This window comes from Ascaphus truei, chromosome 4, assembly GCF_040206685.1.
Source record: "Ascaphus truei isolate aAscTru1 chromosome 4, aAscTru1.hap1, whole genome shotgun sequence".
NCBI lineage: Eukaryota > Metazoa > Chordata > Amphibia > Anura > Ascaphidae > Ascaphus > Ascaphus truei.
This window is the reverse complement of record NC_134486.1, coordinates 98,151,043-98,172,937: the sequence shown is the minus strand read 5'-3', so window position 1 is coordinate 98,172,937 and position 21,895 is coordinate 98,151,043. Positions and strand designations below refer to the sequence as shown.

General features: G+C 41.6%; 1 protein-coding gene across 8 annotated transcripts in view; it reads right to left on the bottom strand.

Moving 5' to 3' along the window:
* Positions 1–21,895, bottom strand: part of RALGAPA2 (Ral GTPase activating protein catalytic subunit alpha 2) — a 315,640-nt gene that overhangs the window by 190,232 nt on the left and 103,513 nt on the right. For all 8 annotated transcript variants that reach the window (XM_075596242.1, XM_075596238.1, XM_075596237.1 and 5 more), the window contains 2 exons: positions 19,717–19,893; positions 1,768–1,961 (listed from right to left, as the gene is read on the bottom strand). In XM_075596242.1, coding sequence (XP_075452357.1) covers positions 1,768–1,961; positions 19,717–19,893 — 371 coding nt within the window. The remainder of the gene's footprint in view (positions 1–1,767; positions 1,962–19,716; positions 19,894–21,895) is intronic.

Sequence of the window (21,895 nt, the reverse complement as noted above, 5' to 3'; positions counted from 1 at the left end):
CAACAGTGATAGATGAAAGCACGCTTCTGCTGCCAACGACTGCAATGCACAGAAAAGCAGCACTGGAATAATAATAACCATTTCATATACAGCGCTTTTCTCCCAATGGGACTCCAAGCGCTTCACAATTACAGTATAGCGCGCAGTACGCACAACATAGGGATATTACAGAGATTATTCCTGTCCAGACGAGTTTACACTGTATGTTGTTGGTGCCTGAGGCACAGGGAGATACGGTCACAAGGAGCAGACACCGGGAATTGTACCAGGTTCCCCTGATTCATAGTTACATATAGTTACAGTACATAGTAGATGAGGTTGAAAAAAGACACGCATCTATCAAGTTCAACCTACGCTAAATTTAGACAGATACTTTATCCTAAATTTGTACTTGCCGTATATTGATCAGGAGGAAGGCAAACAACCCCAGTGAAATATCATCCAATGATCTCATAAGAGGAAAAATTAATTCCTTCTTGACTACAATAATTGGCAATCAGATTACTCCCTGGATCAACATCCTTCCCATGTTTACTTATCTGGTATATCCCTGTATCTTTTTTCCTTTCTAAAAAGATGTCCAACCTTTTTTTTTTTTTACAAATCTATTGTATCTGCCATCACAGTCTCCATTCGTAATGAATTCCACATTGTAACTGCCCTTACTGTAATGAACCCATTCCCTTGTTGCTTGTGAAATCTCCTTTCCTCCAACTGTAAGGGAAGACCCCGATGTCGTTTGTACTGCCCTTGAGATCAATAGGTTTTTTTTAAAGTTCCTTGTACTGTCCCCGAATATATTTGTATATAGTTGTCATATCCTTAGATGCCTCTTTTCTAATGTAAATATATCTAATTAAGCTAGCCTCTCCTCATAAGCCAGATTGTGGATCCTCTTTACTAATGATAATCGATTGTAATAGGCTTCTTTATAAAGAGGTCATGACCATAAAAATGGATAATTCCTATTTTCACTAGGTCACATGAAATTTACCATTATCAGACACTTATTGCATTGCATAGCTGCTTGACCAATGAGGACACCTTAATGATTTAAAAGAAAAAAAAGTCTTTGGATATAGTGTTTACTGAAGGGTTGGATTCCATGTCCGCAGAAGCAGCTACTCAGGGAGGGAGTTTTCCGACAAAAAAACCCCAAAACTTTAGAATTCTATGGGTATTTTTATCCCATATAGAATAAGGCCCATAGGAGGAGTCTTATAAAAGTCTCATGAAATTAAAGATCGTAAAAAAATGTGTTTACCATGAAAACATAAAAACGATTTTAAATACTTGTAGTTGTACAGTATTTTAATAATAAAAAAATAGTAATGTTGGTCCGAGTGAAGCTATTGAACATGCCTTTTTCATTATATCCCTTTGATCCCAGGAATAACAGCGTGTTTAACCACCACTCATGCAGTGTTGGTGACACCATCATCCAGGGCACCTTGTGCTGTGGGCATTCCATTGTAATACTAGGAAGCCATATTGTTCTATACAATTAGGGGACCTTATATTTCCTGTCTTGAGATGTCCGACATGGAAAATGGAACGACGAACCTAAAGAGACAGTTACCAACAGTTTAATACAACAACAATAACCTCAATTTGAATGTACCAGTCAACGGAGTCAGGACATGCTTCACGATCCTGAACTACCTATATTCACAGGGCTTCGGTACGGCCAAATAAAATGTGAATGACAAGCAGCCAACTGAAGAAGGCTTTTTTGATTTTCATTAAATGGTGAGACCCAAGCCATACCTTTGCCAGCTTAAACCACAATTCATAGAGATAGCCGAAAACCTTGGCGTGGATTTTAGTGGACTGGATGTTGTTGACATCGCCAAGAATTCCCAGGATTCTCCTCCACAAAACAGCTGCAGAATCTGGATGCCACCCGCTTAGGTTCCCGCCTGCAATTATGCTGCAGTCATCAGCAAGGCACTCGCTGCTGTCTGGAAAGAAAGCAACGATAAAGGAGTTTGTAAATCACATGAAAGTGGTCTTTAGAGCACTTCAAGCATAGGAGAAAAGGAAAGCTGAAGAAAACTAAATGTTCATCTGTATGAACTTTACACAACTCATAGGTCATCTGAATGTCAAAAGGATAAGTGTAATATTAGTCCAGTAGACATGAATAGTAAACCTGCAAAAGAATCTCCGTTTTTGCAGCCAAACAGCAAGTCTGCTGGGAAGTTATATCATAGAATATACATCATACTATACATCATACTAACTCTAACCCCCTGGCTATCACCTGTGGCGTCCCGCAAGGCTCTGTTCTGGGGCCCCTACTCTTCTCAGTGTTCATCAATGATCTTCCCACAGCTTGTCAGGAAGCCTCAATACACATGTATGCAGATACAGGCAGTCCTCGGTTATCCGACACAATGCGTTACTCAAAATGGCGTTGTAAAGCAAAACGTTGTAAAGCGAAACACGTTTTCCCATAGGAACACTGTTTAAATGAAAGGTTCCGTTCCTGAAGGCAATTTTAACACTAAAATACACCAAATATTTTATGCAGGCAATAAGATATGCAGCACACACATAAATTATATAGTGTATATACTGTATTATATATATATAATATAACATAATAAATAATATATTATCTTATACTATATTAGTGAAAGCACTGTATGTTTGCCTGCCTGCCTGGATGTCCGGTGTCCCTAGGGGAAATCTCATTGGTCCCTTGGCCCGCCCGCCCCCGCACACCTCTCATTGGCCTGAGGCGGAGTGACGGGCCAAAGGACACACAGGGACACACACACACAGGGACACACACACACAGGGAACACAGGGACACACACACACACAGGGACACACACACACACACAGGGACACACACACACACACAGGGACACACACACACAGGGACACACACACACACACACACACAGGGGGACACACACAGACACAGTGACACACACACACACACAGGGACACAGACACACACACAGGGACACAGACACACACACAGGGACACACACACACAGTGACACACACACTGTTACATACATTAGCGGGGCTCACAGTGTTAGCAGCACCCGCGCGCACCTCCTCCTCTCCCCGTGTCTCCCGCGCTTTCACCCTGCCCCCCCTCCCCCGGCGCCGCTACAGTCAGCGGGACACACACACTATTATTACCCCTTCAGCGCCGCCCCCCCCCCCACCCAGTGTCAGCGGCCGTGCGAGACCCCCCCTCTATATCTCCCACCTCTCCCCCCCCCCACACATATACATGCCCCCCCCCTCCCCGGCGCTACAACTCACCCCTCCCCGGCGGGGGAACAGCCAGGCAGGCTGCCTCGCGGCGCCGAGTGCCCAAGATGGCGGCGCCCGGGACACAGCGGGGGAGCGGCCACAACACGCTGCCTCTCGCCTCAGATCCACGTGGGACCTGCCGGATGGGTGAGTGAGCGGCCTTCACCTCCCCTCCACCCCCCCCTCCCCTCCCCTCCAGTGTCAGTGTCTCCCCGATACCCCCTCCCCCCCCCCCCCCGGCGCCGCTACAGTCAGCGGTGGAGCGAGCGAGCGCCCGGGACACAGCGGGAGAGCGGCCACAACACGCTGCCTCCCGCCTCAGATCCACGTGGGACCTGCCGGACGGGTGAGTGAGCGGCCTTCACCTCCCCTCACCCACCCCCTTTCACCTCCCCTCACTCCACTTCTCCCTTCCACCCCCCTTCACCTCCCCATTTACCTCCCCCCCTCCACCCCCCCCTTCACCACCCCCCCTTCACCTCCCCTCCACCCCCCCTTCACCTCCCTTCCACCCCTCCCTTCCACCCCCCCCCTTCACCTCCCTTCCACTCCCCCCCTTCACCTCCCCTCCACCCCCCCACCTTCACCTCCCCTCCACCCCCCCTTCCCACCGCCCCCCCCCCTTCCCACTGCCTCCCCCCCCTTCCCACCGCCTCCCCCCCCTTCCCACCGCCTCCCCCCCTTCCCACCGCCTCCCCCCCCCTTCCCACCGCCTCCCCCCCCTTCCCTCCACCTTCCCACCGCCTCCCCCCCTTCCCACCGCCCCCCCCTTCCCACCGCCTCCCCCCTTTCCCCCCTTCCCACCGCCTCCCAGCCCCCCTTCCCACCGCCTCCCAGCCCCCCTTCCCACCGCCTCCCCCCACCCCTTCCCACCGCCTCCCCCCACCCCTTCCCACCGCCTCCCCCCACCCCTTCCCACCGCCTCCCCCCACCCCTTCCCACCGCCTCCCACCCCCCCTTCCCACCGCCTCCCACCCCCCCTTCCCACCGCCTCCCCCCCCCCCTTCCCACCCCCCTTCCCACCGCCTCCCCCCCCCTTCCCACCGCCTCCCACCCCCTGCCATCCCACCACCTCCCACCCCCCGCCTTCCCACCTCCTCCCACCCCCCGCCTCCCACCCCCCGCCTTCCCTCCGCCTCCCCCTTCCCACCTCCTCCCCCTTCCCACCACCTCACCCCTCCCCCCCTTCCCACCACCTCACCCCTCCCCCCCTTCCCACCACCTCCCCCCCTTTCCACCACCGCCCCCCCTTCCCACCACCTCCCCCCCCTTCCCACCACCTCCCCCCCTTCCCACCACCTCCACCCTCCCCCCCTTCCCACCACCTCCCCCCTCCCCCCCTTCCCACCACCTCCCCCCTCCCCCCCTTCCCACCACCTCCCCCCTCCTCCTTCCCACCACCTTCCCCCTCCTCCCCTTCCCACCACCTCCCCCCTCCTCCTTCCCACCACCTTCCCCCTCCTCCCCCTTCCCACCACCTCCCCCCTCCTCCCCCTTCCCACCACTTCTCCCCTTCCCCCCCGCTCCCCTTCCCCCCCCGCTCCCCTTCCCCCCCTCCGCTCCCCTTCCCCCCCTCCGCTCCCCTTCACCCCCCCTCCGCTCCCCTTTCCACCCCCCCTCCGCTCCCCTTTCCACCCCCCCTCCGCTCCCCTTTCCACCCCCCCTCCGCTCCTCTTCCCCCCCCCTCCACCTCTTTTTCCCCTTTCCCCTCCCACCCCCTCCCACACTTCCACCCCCTCCTCTAACCCTTCCCCCCCATCTCTAACCCTTCCCCCCCCTCCTCTAACCCTTCCCCCCCTCCTCTAACCCTTCCCCCCCCTCCTCTAACCCTTCCCCCCCCTCCTCTAACCCTTCCCCCCCCTCCTCTAACCCTTCCCCCCCCTCCTCTAACCCTTCCCCCCCCTCCTCTAACCCTTCCCCCCCTCCTCTAACCCTTCCCCCCCCTCCTCTAACCCTTCCCCCCCTCCTCTAACCCTTCCCCCCCCTCCTCTAACCCTTCCCCCCTCCTCCTCTAACCCTTCCCCCCTCCTCCTCTAACCCTTCCCCCCTCCTCCTCTAACCCTTCCCCCCTCCTCCACCCCTTGCCCCCCTCCTCCACCCCTTGCCCCCCTCCTCCACCCCTTGCCCCCCTCCTCCACCCCTTGCCCCCCTCCTCCCCTTCCCGCCGCCCTTCGCCTTCATGCCCGCCTTACCGCCTCCCCACCCCCGCCTCTGCCTTTCACCCGCCCTTACTCCGGCCGCCTCTGCCTTTCACCCACCGCCTCACAGCCGCTGCACGCACTCAACAGACACCCGCCACACTCGACACATACCTGCCGCCACACACACCTGCTGCCTCCCGCCCCTACGCACCGACATCACTGACCCACCGCCTCACACCCTAGCAGGACCCCCACTCACAGACAGCACTCACAACCCACGCGCCAGCCGCCGCCTCACACCCTTGCAGGACCCCCACTCACAGGCAGCACTCACAACCCACGCACCACCCGCCGCCTCACACCCTAGCAGGACCCCCACTCGCACACAGCACTCACAACCCACGCGCCACCCGCCGCCTCACACCCTAGCAGGACACACGACTCAGATTTTTACATCACTTATGCCACCAAAATATACATTGTACTGTGGTGTGGTTACAATAAACCATTTTTATACAACATCGTATTACATTTTCTTCCATCTTTCTTTTCAATATTATTATCCAACCTTTACAACAAACAGTCACCTATTGTTCCACGATTTATAAATAATACTTTTTATTACGCATTTACATCCCGGGCAACGCCGGGTCTCTCAGCTAGTATAGTATAATATAATATTATATATATACGCTCTTAGGACGCTTTGCAACGTTGTTTATGTGAATGTGTATATATATACACACATACACAACGTTGCAAAGCGTCGTAAGAGCGTTGGATAAGCCATTTTGGCGTTGTAAAAATGAATATAGGTATGCATTGCATAGCAAAACGTGATATATCAAAAGTGGCGCTCTATTATAAGCTTTAAACACGTGTTAATCCAATATTAACATATAAACCATAAATTGAATAAATATAAGTGATACAAACAAATCCTTGAATGCTGCTGTGACCCAGTGCAGGACTGCTCTCTCAATCCCAGGTGAATATGGCGGCGTGGTGATCAAAGGGAAGCGCAAACATGTGGAGATATAAAAAATAAAACTGATGGTGCAGTATTGTGACAAATAAATACGTATTCTTCTTTAAGTCTGCTGTTATTTATACTCACAAATGTGAGGATGATACTGTGTACGTAAAGGTATCTTTGGGTATATGTCTGCAGTGATGATAAGCTGGCTGGAACCTCGGTGTGGGAATATATTCCTTAAATGGTTAAACACAGAAAAGCCAACATAGCGCGATCTGTTTAAAAACTGTATTCAAGTGGTTAAAAATATAACATTACACTCACATGATGTATGCTATTTAAAAGCATTTAGATACGCAATGGATCTCGCCTCCGGTATCTTGGTGCAGTTTTTCCTTCCCTCTTCTCGGCGTGCGTCTCACTCCTGCGTTCCAGCAGGGCGGATGTGACGTCAGTGAGACTTCGGGAGTTCCGGTTTGGCGGGCTGGCTGTGAGTCACCTTCACTCTACGCGTTTCTTCCCTTAGGATTTCTTCAGGAGTGTTGGTGATGATACTATGGCTAGATTATATACCCTAACATGTGTACTGATAGGATCAACACTTAATTAGTGTCTTAAAGGGATATTCCTTTATTTCTGGCTAAAGTGCAAGCTGTGCTATTAAAAGTTTCAAGTATCAGACATTCTAATTAGTACTTGATTTAGATGTTATGCAAATTGTTATGAATAAATGTGTATATATTGTTACAACATATTTCAAGATTACATATACATTGATGTTATCTCCATATTACAACATATATGGAGTCCAAAACAGAAAAATATATAAACTACAATTTATTTAAAACTTAGAACTTGGCGTCGCAGTAAAATTAATTAGAATATAAAATGTGTAAAATTATGGTAAATCTATGATAACATTCTACATAGCTTTCTAAAATTTAAAAACCTTGGTATATTGAGGATGGTCTAAATGGAGACAAGAAATGTATAATTAAAATCATGATAGATGACAAATGATATAAATTAACAATATACATGAACTTTATAAAAAAGGCTTCACATCAAAGTCTAAATTTAAATTCTAAATTTAAATTCTAAATTTAAATTTAAACCTAGAGGGGACATTGTTTGCAGTTCATACATCCAGTATGATTCTCTTTTTATTAATGCTAAATCTCTATTTCCCCCTCTCCAATGAGGCATAACTTGTTCAATGGCTTTATAGGTTAAACCTTGAGGATTGGAATTGTGAGCTATTAAAAAATGATTAGAGACACTGTGTGTGGTAAGTTTCCTTTTGATGTTACCAATATGCTCTAATATGCGCACTTTCAGGGGGCGTATTGTTTTTCCTATGTATTGGTATCCGCAACTGCATTCCAAAAGATAGATCACAAAATTGGACCTGCAATTGAGATGTTGTTTTATTTTATAGGACTTTTGAGTGGCAGAAGAAATAAAACTATCTGTTGAGGCGGAACTAAAGTGACATGCTGTGCAAACTTTACAGTTGAAAAAACCTTTGGGTAAATTTAGCCAAGTGGAGTGATTGGTTTGTTTTTTCTTTAATGCGCTAGGAGCCAATTTATTTTTAATATTTGGTGCTTTTTTAAAAATCATCTGTACTCTGTCAGGTAAGTATGATCCTAAAATTGGATCATTTTTTAATATAGCCCAGTGTGTATTGATAATAGCTCCTATTTTTTTGGCATCCTTACTGTATTGTGTAATAAATGGCACTTTAATTTTTGTGTCTGCGTTTTTCTTAGATGCTGGTGTTAATAAAGATTCTCGAGTTTCCAGATTAATTCTTTCCAAAGCTTGCTCAATATTCTTAGACTTATAATTTCTTTCTTTGAATTTTTTGGTTAAAATAGTAGACTGTTCTATAAAAGCAGAATTGTCTGTACAGTTGCGTTTAATTCTGCGATATTGGCCATATGGTATATTTGATATCCATTTGTCAAGATGGCAGCTGGACTGAAGAATAAAATTATTAGCGTCCACTTCTTTAAAATAATTTTTTGTTTTAATACAGTCATTTTCTAAATAAATTGTCAAGTCTAAGAAGTTGATACTGGATTTACTTATATTAGACGTAAATTGGAGATTTAAATCATTGTGGTCTAAATATATGAGAAACAAATTAAGGTCATCCTCTGTGCCCTTCCAAATAAAAATAATATCATCTATGAATCTCCGCCATGTGACCAAGTTCGCGTCCAGACCCTCCCATGACCATATGTATTGATCTTCCCACATGGCCATGAGAAGATTGGCGTAACTGGGCGCGAACTTCGTCCCCATGGCGGTTCCACATAACTGTAGGTAAAATACCTCGTCAAACCAAAAAAAGTTTTTTTGTAATATAAATTGTATACAATTAATCAGAAAATCAATTTGTTCTTGTTGATAATTGCCACTTTTTTCAAGAAAGGTTCTTACAGCCCTACATCCGTCTAAGTGTCTAATTGACGTGTATAAGGCTGTCACATCTGTTGTGACAAGTATATATCCCTTTTGCCATTGTATACTTTGTAGTAACAATAATACATCATTTGTATCCTTTAAATAGGATTTTTGTTCTTTCACTAGACTCTGCAAGTAGCTATCTATAAACTCAGATAGGTTGGATGTGAGTGATCCTATACCGGATATTATTGGTCTTCCGGGAGGATTTGTTACATTCTTGTGTATTTTAGGTTGAAAGTAGAATATAGGAAATTTTGGATCCTGTACATTAAGAAACATAAATTCATCTTCTTTTAGGATGCCTTTTTGTTTGCCTTCTTGTAATAGGGCCTGTAGTTCTTTTTGAAATGTTGTGGTGGGATTTATTTTTAATTTTTGATATGTAGTAGTATCACCAAGAATTCTATTGGCCTCTTTCATATAGTTACAGTGATCCATAATAACTACTCCTCCTCCCTTGTCTGCTGATTTTATAACAATGTTTGGATCCTGAGCTAAGTCTTTTAATGCATTTCTTTCTCCTTTAGTTAAATTAGGGTGACTAATATTGTTACCATTTGTTAGAGAGTCTAGATCTTTCATAATCAATTGAAAGAATACATCTAAATGGTTACCCTTGGCAAATATTAATTTTGGATTAACACGTGTTTAAAGCTTATAATAGAGCGCCACTTTTGATATATCACGTTTTGCACTTGTATCACTCCCCTATATCACGGCTGCACATATATATATTTTTAAACATATTTTTAAACACATTTTATATCATGGAAAAACCTAATGTATTCTCAAATAGGTCTAATAGAAACATAAATCTTGATACTTATTTTAAAGATGTAGACCTTCCATTTAAAGATGACCAAGAAAATGTCAATAGCATATGTATTAAACTAGAACGTACTCTAATAAGAGATACAAAAAAATGGTTAGATCTACTATTTCTCAAAAAATATATAGAGTACAAAATCATTCCAAGGGGATTAAGGGTACAAAAGAACCCCTCTATGGACTTGAGTGATGAGGAATTTATACAAAAATGGAACACAACACAGGATGAATGTTCATTTAATCTTATAAGACTAATTATGGAACAACAAGAAAAACATCTAGCTATTTTAGACAAAGAAATAGAAGACCTAAGAACTGATTTAGGCTCACTAGAAAACATTAAAGATTATAGTGAAAGGGATACTAAAATGCAGAAAAATATAGACACTTTTAAAAAAGAAGTAATTGCTATCAAGCTACAAAAATTCAGGAGAGATCAGGATGATTATGCCAAAGGCATTGAAAGAACATGGAACAAAAACTCCAAAAATAAGTCTAAGACAAACTTAGTCCATGATCCTCCTGAAAATAGCTTGATAACAACTGCTCACATGGATACCTCCTATAGAGGGAAATTTTCGGATAAATATCCCAAAAATCATGCAGGTTTTCTACCACAAATTCAGACTAAAAAGGTAGAATCAAAAAAGATAGAAACCAAATCTTTACCTGTAGGAGGCAAAGCAAAAGAAAAAACAAAACACTTAGAACTAAGCGATATTTTAGGAAAATCTTCAAAAGAAAATTCCAAATTGGAAAAAGTTGAGCCTTCTAAGGAATCCTCTGCTTCTTCTTCTTTTTTAGAGCCCAAGGGGTGTATGAGTTCATGGGAAACCAGGAACCCATTTCACCCCTTAACAAATCAAAGTATCCCTCAAAAACAAAGACAAAAAAGACGCATGTCAGAGGGAGACGAGGGGGAAATAAAGGGAAAAACAAGAAAAACATTTTAACTACAAAAAACATTTTTAACATTAGTAAAAAAATTCTTACTGAGGACGAAACAAAAGTGATTAGCAAAGGATTAACTTTTGCTCCTACGATTGGATCAAACAAATTCAATGTATATATAGATGCACATAAATTTTTGAGAACACTTACCTTAAAACGATTTTTTATAAATAAAGAGGCAGAAACTAGAAATTGGAATGGTCCAACAACTAGTTCCACAGATGGTTCATCCAACACCCACCCAAATTCTTCCACATATGTACATTCAAAGTTCAAACCAAAATCAAAATTTTTCCCAACATTTGCCAAGGGTAACCATTTAGATGTATTCTTTCAATTGATTATGAAAGATCTAGACTCTCTAACAAATGGTAACAATATTAGTCACCCTAATTTAACTAAAGGAGAAAGAAATGCATTAAAAGACTTAGCTCAGGATCCAAACATTGTTATAAAATCAGCAGACAAGGGAGGAGGAGTAGTTATTATGGATCACTGTAACTATATGAAAGAGGCCAATAGAATTCTTGGTGATACTACTACATATCAAAAATTAAAAATAAATCCCACCACAACATTTCAAAAAGAACTACAGGCCCTATTACAAGAAGGCAAACAAAAAGGCATCCTAAAAGAAGATGAATTTATGTTTCTTAATGTACAGGATCCAAAATTTCCTATATTCTACTTTCAACCTAAAATACACAAGAATGTAACAAATCCTCCCGGAAGACCAATAATATCCGGTATAGGATCACTCACATCCAACCTATCTGAGTTTATAGATAGCTACTTGCAGAGTCTAGTGAAAGAACAAAAATCCTATTTAAAGGATACAAATGATGTATTATTGTTACTACAAAGTATACAATGGCAAAAGGGATATATACTTGTCACAACAGATGTGACAGCCTTATACACGTCAATTAGACACTTAGACGGATGTAGGGCTGTAAGAACCTTTCTTGAAAAAAGTGGCAATTATCAACAAGAACAAATTGATTTTCTGATTAATTGTATACAATTTATATTACAAAAAAACTTTTTTTGGTTTGACGAGGTATTTTACCTACAGTTATGTGGAACCGCCATGGGGACGAAGTTCGCGCCCAGTTACGCCAATCTTCTCATGGCCATGTGGGAAGATCAATACATATGGTCATGGGAGGGTCTGGACGCGAACTTGGTCACATGGCGGAGATTCATAGATGATATTATTTTTATTTGGAAGGGCACAGAGGATGACCTTAATTTGTTTCTCATATATTTAGACCACAATGATTTAAATCTCCAATTTACGTCTAATATAAGTAAATCCAGTATCAACTTCTTAGACTTGACAATTTATTTAGAAAATGACTGTATTAAAACAAAAAATTATTTTAAAGAAGTGGACGCTAATAATTTTATTCTTCAGTCCAGCTGCCATCTTGACAAATGGATATCAAATATACCATATGGCCAATATCGCAGAATTAAACGCAACTGTACAGACAATTCTGCTTTTATAGAACAGTCTACTATTTTAACCAAAAAATTCAAAGAAAGAAATTATAAGTCTAAGAATATTGAGCAAGCTTTGGAAAGAATTAATCTGGAAACTCGAGAATCTTTATTAACACCAGCATCTAAGAAAAACGCAGACACAAAAATTAAAGTGCCATTTATTACACAATACAGTAAGGATGCCAAAAAAATAGGAGCTATTATCAATACACACTGGGCTATATTAAAAAATGATCCAATTTTAGGATCATACTTACCTGACAGAGCACAGATGATTTTTAAAAAAGCACCAAATATTAAAAATAAATTGGCTCCTAGCGCATTAAAGAAAAAACAAACCAATCACTCCACTTGGCTAAATTTACCCAAAGGTTTTTTCAACTGTAAAGTTTGCACAGCATGTCACTTTAGTTCCGCCTCAACAGATAGTTTTATTTCTTCTGCCACTCAAAAGTCCTATAAAATAAAACAACATCTCAATTGCAGGTCCAATTTTGTGATCTATCTTTTGGAATGCAGTTGCGGATACCAATACATAGGAAAAACAATACGCCCCCTGAAAGTGCGCATATTAGAGCATATTGGTAACATCAAAAGGAAACTTACCACACACAGTGTCTCTAATCATTTTTTAATAGCTCACAATTCCAATCCTCAAGGTTTAACCTATAAAGCCATTGAACAAGTTATGCCTCATTGGAGAGGGGGAAATAGAGATTTAGCATTAATAAAAAGAGAATCATACTGGATGTATGAACTGCAAACAATGTCCCCTCTAGGTTTAAATTTAGACTTTGATGTGAAGCCTTTTTTATAAAGTTCATGTATATTGTTAATTTATATCATTTGTCATCTATCATGATTTTAATTATACATTTCTTGTCTCCATTTAGACCATCCTCAATATACCAAGGTTTTTAAATTTTAGAAAGCTATGTAGAATGTTATCATAGATTTACCATAATTTTACACATTTTATATTCTAATTAATTTTACTGCGACGCCAAGTTCTAAGTTTTAAATAAATTGTAGTTTATATATTTTTCTGTTTTGGACTCCATATATGTTGTAATATGGAGATAACATCAATGTATATGTAATCTTGAAATATGTTGTAACAATATATACACATTTATTCATAACAATTTGCATAACATCTAAATCAAGTACTAATTAGAATGTCTGATACTTGAAACTTTTAATAGCACAGCTTGCACTTTAGCCAGAAATAAAGGAATATCCCTTTAAGACACTAATTAAGTGTTGATCCTATCAGTACACATGTTAGGGTATATAATCTAGCCATAGTATCATCACCAACACTCCTGAAGAAATCCTAAGGGAAGAAACGCGTAGAGTGAAGGTGACTCACAGCCAGCCCTCCAAACCGGAACTCCCGAAGTCTCACTGACGTCACATCCGCCCTGCTGGAACGCAGGAGTGAGACGCACGCCGAGAAGAGGGAAGGAAAAACTGCACCAAGATACCGGAGGCGAGATGCATTGCGTATCTAAATGCTTTTAAATAGCATACATCATGTGAGTGTAATGTTATATTTTTAACCACTTGAATACAGTTTTTAAACAGATCGCGCTATGTTGGCTTTTCTGTGTTTAACCATTTAAGGAATATATTCCCACACCGAGGTTCCAGCCAGCTTATCATCACTGCAGACATATACCCAAAGATACCTTTACGTACACAGTATCATCCTCACATTTGTGAGTATAAATAACAGCAGACTTAAAGAAGAATACGTATTTATTTGTCACAATACTGCACCATCAGTTTTATTTTTTATATCTCCACATGTTTGCGCTTCCCTTTGATCACCACGTCGCCATGCATTGCATAGCGTTGGATAAGCCATTCGTTGTAAAGCGAAGCGTTGTAAAACGAGGACTGCCTGTAACACAATCCTATATGCACACAGCCATAGCCTCTCTGACCTTCAACACATACTTCAGACTCGAAAACTGGATTTCCCAAAACAAACTGTTTTTAAACACTGACAAGACTAACAATGGTGTTTGGGACCAAGACTAAATTTTTAAAGCTTCCAGCGACTGAGCTCCAGATTACAACCAACACTAACACCACCCTAACTCCTGTAACTAGTTTTAAATACATGGGCATATGGTTTGACTCCCACTTAACATTCGGGATGCACATTAATACCCCGACAACCAAGACCTATGCCAAACTAAGGGTACTTTACGGGAACAAATCCTCCCTAAGTCTCCTGGTCAGAAAACGTATCGCACAGCAGACACTAATGCCAATTATTGACTATGGAGACATAGTATATGGCTCGGCACCTCAAACCCACCTTAGCAAACTTAACACCCTCTACAACTCAATTTGTCGTTTTGTTCTCCTATGCAACTACAACACACATCACTGCGAAATGCTCAAAGAACTAGATTGGTCATCACTCGAGTCTAGGCGCAAAGTTCACCTTTCCTGTCTTGTCTTCAAATTCTTTATGGGCAAGCTACCCAGCAACCTGAACAAGTTCCTCACCCCTACCACATGCAGCACCTATCACCTGAGATCAGACTCCAATCAGACTCCAAAAGACTGTTCATGGTCCCAAGGCTCAACAAAGTATCCGGCCGCTCCTCCTTCTCTTACCGTGCACCCCAAAACTGGAACAACCTACCGGAGACTCTTACATCCACCACCAGTCTAAGTTCTTTCAAATCTAAGGCTGTCACACATTTTAATGTGGTCTGTAATTGTTTCATATGCCCATAATACAAATTATCTTTAACTGTGCATGCAATGTCTTATATAAAATGTTTACCCTGCTCATTATGTAACTGTATCTGTAAACATGTATTATTTGTCTTAACTCTGTGCCCAGGACATACTTAAAAACGAGAGGTAACTCTCAATGTATTACTTCCTGGTAAAATATTTTATAAATAAATCAATGTATTATTTCCTGGTAAATCATTTTAAAAATAAATAACACTGCTTTTGTTTGAGAGCATTCACGTGTCGGACTAGAAACCCCCCCGTGCGGCCCATTGAGACAGTGTACTCATAATGTACCTTACCTAAACAAATTGGGGGTCATTTATCAGTCTCCTGGCTTCAAACCTGGACCAAAACTGGTGCAAAAATACAGCACCGGATTGGTCAATAAAGATAAATCAGTTCTGTAGTATTAAATAATACTGTCTGCATTTTTTTAAAACGCATGTCATTTTTAATTATTTCTTTTAACATACTGATCATTCTTAGGTTGCTACAGCAACCATTTAGAAAGTCACATCCACGTCATTTTTTGAAACAGACACTGACCTTTTTGAGCTCTGTCCCTTGGCAACAAAGTATCACAAACAGATCTGTCGCGGTGTTCCAAACAGACTGTCTATTACTCTGAACACTGTAACAATGTGCTAAACTTCGTAAAATAATGTTACATCGCAGCTGCCGCATTTCACTGCCTGCAGCTCAACATTAGAAGGCGGCCATTTCGTTAAACAAACAATAAGGATTTTTACAGATTTAGAACAGGAGCACCAAACGATTGCCAGCTTAGGTAAGAACGTAGAATTACACATTGCCACACGCTTTACACATACAAAAGAAAAAAAGAAAAGAAAGTAGGGGACGTAGCATTGTTGCTTTAAAACAGCAGCCCACGCGAATCAATATTTTTTTGTGCCTTGGATTTTTTTACTTGCTGTAAGAGATCTCCTCTTGCCTTTTCCAAAGTGCTTCTGTTTTCAATGTGCTGCTTTATTGAGTGAAGCGTTTGAAATATAACAGGAAGTTTAAAATAAAGTTCTCCCCAGAGCCTATTGCAGCCTAACGTTCATGATAACCTCAGGAGCTACAGATTAGTGCTTCAACACTGGAAAAACAATAAAAACAAGAGCAGGACATGTTCATGGGGCGAAATACTAACATTATACGAGTTCAACTCATGTAGGCTTCTGGGGGATTGCAGGTTTAAATAGGCTGTTGATGTTTGTATACTGTACATACTTCTATCCCTACTGATTAACACAAACACCACATTTTAGAAGAGAACATTAAAAAAAATGTGTAAATGGCTTCCAAGCCTACTTTGTTGTGTCCTCTTCTTCAATGAAGCAGTAACACAAAACATCCAAAAGGGTCGATTTTATTCAAAGTGAGCACAAAATATAGGTCTCTGTATGTGCGAGTGCACTGAATTAATCACTTGTGAGGAGTGGTATCTTAAATCCCACACAGCAGTGCCAAGGAAATGGCAATCAAAGAAACCCTGTTTACAAATAAGAGACTGATAAATTGGCCAAGTACCATTTTTGTCTGCAGACTTCCAGCACCTGTTCGTCTACCTTACAGTTAGTTCCCTTTTAATGAGCGTCGCAGACGAGCAGCTGAATGGAGTGAATGAGAAAGTGTATCTAAAGAGCTCTTCTCTGATCTAGCTCACGCAAGAGAGCATGAGAAACCGCACAAAGCCAACAATAGGGCGCGCCATTCATCTTGCAGGTTACACCATCAGAACACGCTGGGTGGACAAGGGCAGAGAGAAGAGAGATAACAGCGTCTTTGTAAATCATGTTTTAAGCACTTCTTATTGAATGGGTTAAGTTTGCAACCATGGTTGGGAAAACAAGAGAGAGGAAAATGTACACATGGAAACACCTGCTAGCAGCTGCGATTTTCTGCTCGCGAGCAAGTTCTGATACCAGACAAAGCGTACATACACCTTCAAAGCAATCAAACAATGCACTTTCAAATGGTAAAAGCAGCTGAGAAAGTCAATGTTTTCACGGCTTGCCTTTCCCCTAAAACTTCTATAAAGAGTCTTTTGTTGGAGTAAATCTTCTTTCAAATGCTGCATAAGCTGTGTCTGAAGAAATTCACACGATACAAAGCACAGGGCACGTTTCAACAAACAAAAACAAATCAATACTGCTTGTTATCTAGATTCATTCTAACCTTCCAAAAAAAATTAATTATGATCCATGTATGATATGATACAGGTTTAAATAAACACCTGTAAAACTTTTTTATTTCTATTTAGGAGTATCAGCAAACTACTAAATTAGACATTGTGTTCTGTGTCTTTATTACATAAAAATATCCTGTGTGTCACAAAAAAAACAAGAAATGTTTTATGGAATAAAGTATTGAAAATGTGTGATAACAAAACAGTATTTTATTAGACTATTTCTTACCCAGACCTTTTTTTTGTTGGTTTCAATTTTCCTTATACAGTATTTAAATGTTTTTCACTAGTATAGAAAAAAATGATTAGCATTAATGTATTATGTTGGATATGCAATTACAACCACAATGTTGAACTATGGTAATACCTAATACGCTATATTTTATTAGAAACCAAGAATTTTTATAAAGCTGACCCATTTGCAGAAGGCCACAGGACATCGTGGGAAGAAGTTCTTGGGAGAAACTGAAGTCCAGAAAATGAGTACACAAACAGTAAGTGCTGTTCAAGCAAAGCATAGCCAATATGTGGGCCATGTTTCCTTATAACTAGGATTAAATAAGAATGTATCTAGAATAGCCACATTAGCAGAAATATATATATTTTTAAAGTTGTGCAATATATAGAAATACAATAAATCTGTATCTGCTCACAATTCAGCTTCTCCTTCAGAACGTAGTAAATTAAGTGAAGCCTTACAAAATGTGACTTTTTCCCCCAAGTTCGGATACATTTCAATAAATCAACATGCAGTGCATGAGATGCTGTACATGAGCTTTCAAGCTCACAGTAGCTTTAGATTAATGTCTATAAAAAAAAAGACTTTAATAATGGCATATTTGTTGTCACCTGATATAATAATGTATCTTGACTTTTTGATGAAAAATGTATATTGCCTTAATTAATTTGTGATAAAAGTCATGTGTTATTCTATGCTCCCATCTATTCAACCACGGTATAGAAATATTGTCTAAGAAATCTCTTCATATATAAATTTATATGCCTAATATATGGCACTTCACATTATATAAATGTACAATTGTATTTGATGTTAAATATAATATAAACTCCATTTCATCAATAGGGGCATGCAATTTGCTGTTCTCTAGATATAGGTATAAGATATGTTAACACCTTTTTAATTTGTTTTAACATTGCTCTTTTAGCATTTTTAAGTAATAAACCTATTTTGATTTAATAGTTTTCTTCTAAATATATAATTGTGTTGATTTATGTATAGATATATGTATTCTTTTTTATATATTTTTTTCTTATATATATTTTTTTCTTATCTTTTCTTTAAATTCAACAAAATTTATATAATTATTTCCTTTTTCATTAGTTCCTTTTTCTGTGTTTAGTTATTGATTTATACAATGGTCTTATATTTGATTGCATTCGTTTATGTAATATATAATGTAGCTGCCTGCCTAGTGATTTTCAGCAACATCCATGTGTGTGTATACCAGCACACATTGCAATATATGCAGTTATGGGCCGCTGCTGCGGTTCTCATTGTGACTGGGGAAATACAAAGTAGTCTGCCTGCGCATGCGCCGAGCGTGGAGTAGGAGGTGATCCTCTGCGGTTGTCAGAGGTGTGCTCTCAGTGGGGAGGCCGCCCAGAGAGGCGTGCCACTCATGATTGAGCTCGGCTGAAATTAGTAGGGAGTCCCAGAGTGCTCTGGCGCGCGGCGCATGCGAGGAGTACACAATTCTCATTGGTTGATGACGCGTAATGACGTCACTATTGGCGCGAAAACAAGGCAGTCAGCTGCATTTAAATTGTTGATTTTACAATGTACAGCACTTCTTGATAAAGTTCCCTGAACGAAACGCGTTGAAGTTTGCTGCTGTCCCACATCCATATGATCTAATAATAAAGGACTGTTATTGCAAGACCTGCTCTTTTCATCTTTGCTGTGCGCTGCACACCCTGGCTTTTGGAACCTTTACCCCACTTCAGCAGCACGCTTTGGAAGGGAGACTCTGGGAAGAAGCAATATCGTGAGTACACTACCTGGGGCCAACCCAATGAGGAAGGGGGGGGGGGTGTCTTTGGACAACCCACCCCAACCTTCAGGGTACCTTATGCCCTCTTAAGGCTTAGTACTGCTACTTTTATTTTTTATACCCAGCTTATGCTCCCTTCCATCACATACGGTCCCAGCACTTTCAGAGCACCATCCCACAAACAAACCACGTTTAATAATGGCCAGACTAAAAGAAATAAAACATGAGCAATGTACAGGCATACCCCGGTTTAAGGACACTCACTTTAAGTACACTCGCGAGTAAGGACATATCGCCCAATAGGCAAACGGCAGCTCACGCATGCGCCTGTCAGCACGTCCTGAACAGCAATACCGGCTCCCTACATGTACTGAAGCTGTGCGCAAGTGGGGACACTATAGAGCCTGTTACAAATGCCTTATTTACATCAGTTGCGTATGACGTTTACAGTACAGTACATGCATCGATAAGTGGGGAAAAAGGTAGTGCTTCACTTTAAGTACATTTTCGCTTTACATACATGCTCTGGTCCAATTGCGTACGTTAATGCGGGGTATGCCTGTAATGCTACTGCTCCAGGACACCAGGAAGTACCTGTTAGAGGAGTAGCATCACACGGACTGAGCTGGAGCCAATGTCTTGCGTCATGGTCAATGGCGACGTCTGTTGGCGAGTTAACGTCATGGTCTTCCTCGCAATTCTGCCAGGGCGTCAGATAAAGGTCTGCATCCCGGCTGTATCCGTTGCTCACGTCACCGCTAACACTTTCAACTGCAGAAGAAGTGTCAACAAATCATTTATGTTCAATTGAAGTACAAAATAATAGTTACCAGCCATACTAAAGTGAACTCTCTAAAGAGCTCTATTTTTGTTAAAAATGTTCATAAATTTAGATTTTATGTTTTTAAGAATAACTTGTTTCGAATAATTAATGTTTTGGGACTTCTACCAAGCTACAGTTAAAATGAATCCAGTGTACTCTAGATATGTATACAAACCAAATTAAAGGAGCCATTCATGCATTTTTCTGTGTGTTATTGTTTTGTAACATAGGTTTGAAGCAGGACGTCTCCGGAACAGAACCGCATTCATTTCAGCTCCAGGGACCCCCTCTTTCCAAAGATACAAACTTCCAAAGGGGATGCGGGTATCTCAGCAACGTTTAAAGCTCCCACGTCACACGAGCCAATGGGAAGTCGAATCTGATGACGTCGCTGTTTGTTATTGGCCCGGAGGGTGCGGGATCTTTGAAACGCTGCCATTACGTGAACCCTGCTTGTGGAGCGGCTACAGGCACCTCCTGCAGAGCTATTTCCGGAGGCAGGGGATCCCTGAGCTGAAATCAACGGGGAGTTCAGCTCCGGAGACCCCCTGCTTCAATCATACGTTAAAAAAGAAAAATAATTCTACACAAAAAAAAAAGCGACTGTGTGTATTGCCGCTTAAAGGTACATCTTAAATCAAATAAAATCACAATACGTTTGGGTTTTTGGAGCATATACCAAATTACAGCCAATACCAATAGTGTGCATCTTGTGCAAGTTTTGTAACATGCAAAAGCCAAGCAGTGACATGGACAGATCAGCAGAGATGTTCAAAAGAGGAGCGCCACGGTACCCACTGCTTCTCACTACGTGCTCAGGCAGCTTCGGGATAGTGCTCCTATTGCATAGTGTATATTGAAACTCCCCCATGTAGTTAAAAGTTATAGTACAATAAACCATTTTGATTAAAAACTATGTATTTTCACAACCTTGGCCTAAAAAAAAAGCTGCTGATAATGGAATAACAGCTTCTATTTTATGACTGCTTGAAATACATTTTATTGGACCAACTTCAAAATACACAGATAGAACTCATGGGCTTTATTCACAAGTGGCTCTATATTCATCTCATGCCCTTGTACAGCACGGACTCCTAGTTTGTTGTTTGGTAAATGAATGAAAATCGGAAAGCTGCTTTGGCTGCTCAATGTGATTCGATAAAAGTGTTTATAAGATTTCCAGATTCTGCAAATGGCTACAATGTTTGCTAGGCACTGTATGGGAACCGACACCCGGAAGTAATCCGCACACCACATTCTACGCGCTAGTTCACATATGAATCCATGTGACAATGAAGTAGTATCAGAAGGGGGACTCGAAACATTGCACTGCTATCCTTCCTAATAAAATGTAATTACCAAATGAAGATGGCTTGGTCTCATACACACACATTCCCAGTAAGCTCAAACTCAAAAACCCACCACATTTTTATATATAAATATCTAAAGGAGTAAGACAGGGGGTGCCCAATGTTACATCCAATTGACAAAACATATATGGTAATAAGTACAAATACACCCCCTCCAGAGCTCACCCCTTCCCATCTTTTTAACTTGGGAGGTTCTCTCATTTTGCTGTATGGATAAGACGCACTGAGGTTGTCTCCCCTCATACAGAGGTAAAAGGAAAGGTTCACAGTCTAGTGTTAGAACCTGCAAAATTTGGTTATACCTTGACGTGGTAAGCAGGCTTATGACGCTTTGGCCAAAGGGTTTAACTAAATAACCAAGAAAATATTATTATTGAAGTACTTGTACTTATATTTATTACCATATAATTTGTGAATTGGATGTAGCATTGGGCACCCCTGTCTTTTGTTGGTTTGATACAGTAGGTGAGCTTGTACTGTAAGTGCAATTTGGTGGCCTACCACCTTTCAGCTGTTTATCTGCCGATTACCAGTGTTGGGCCACCCGGCTGTGGCAAACACCTCATTTGATACCATACTG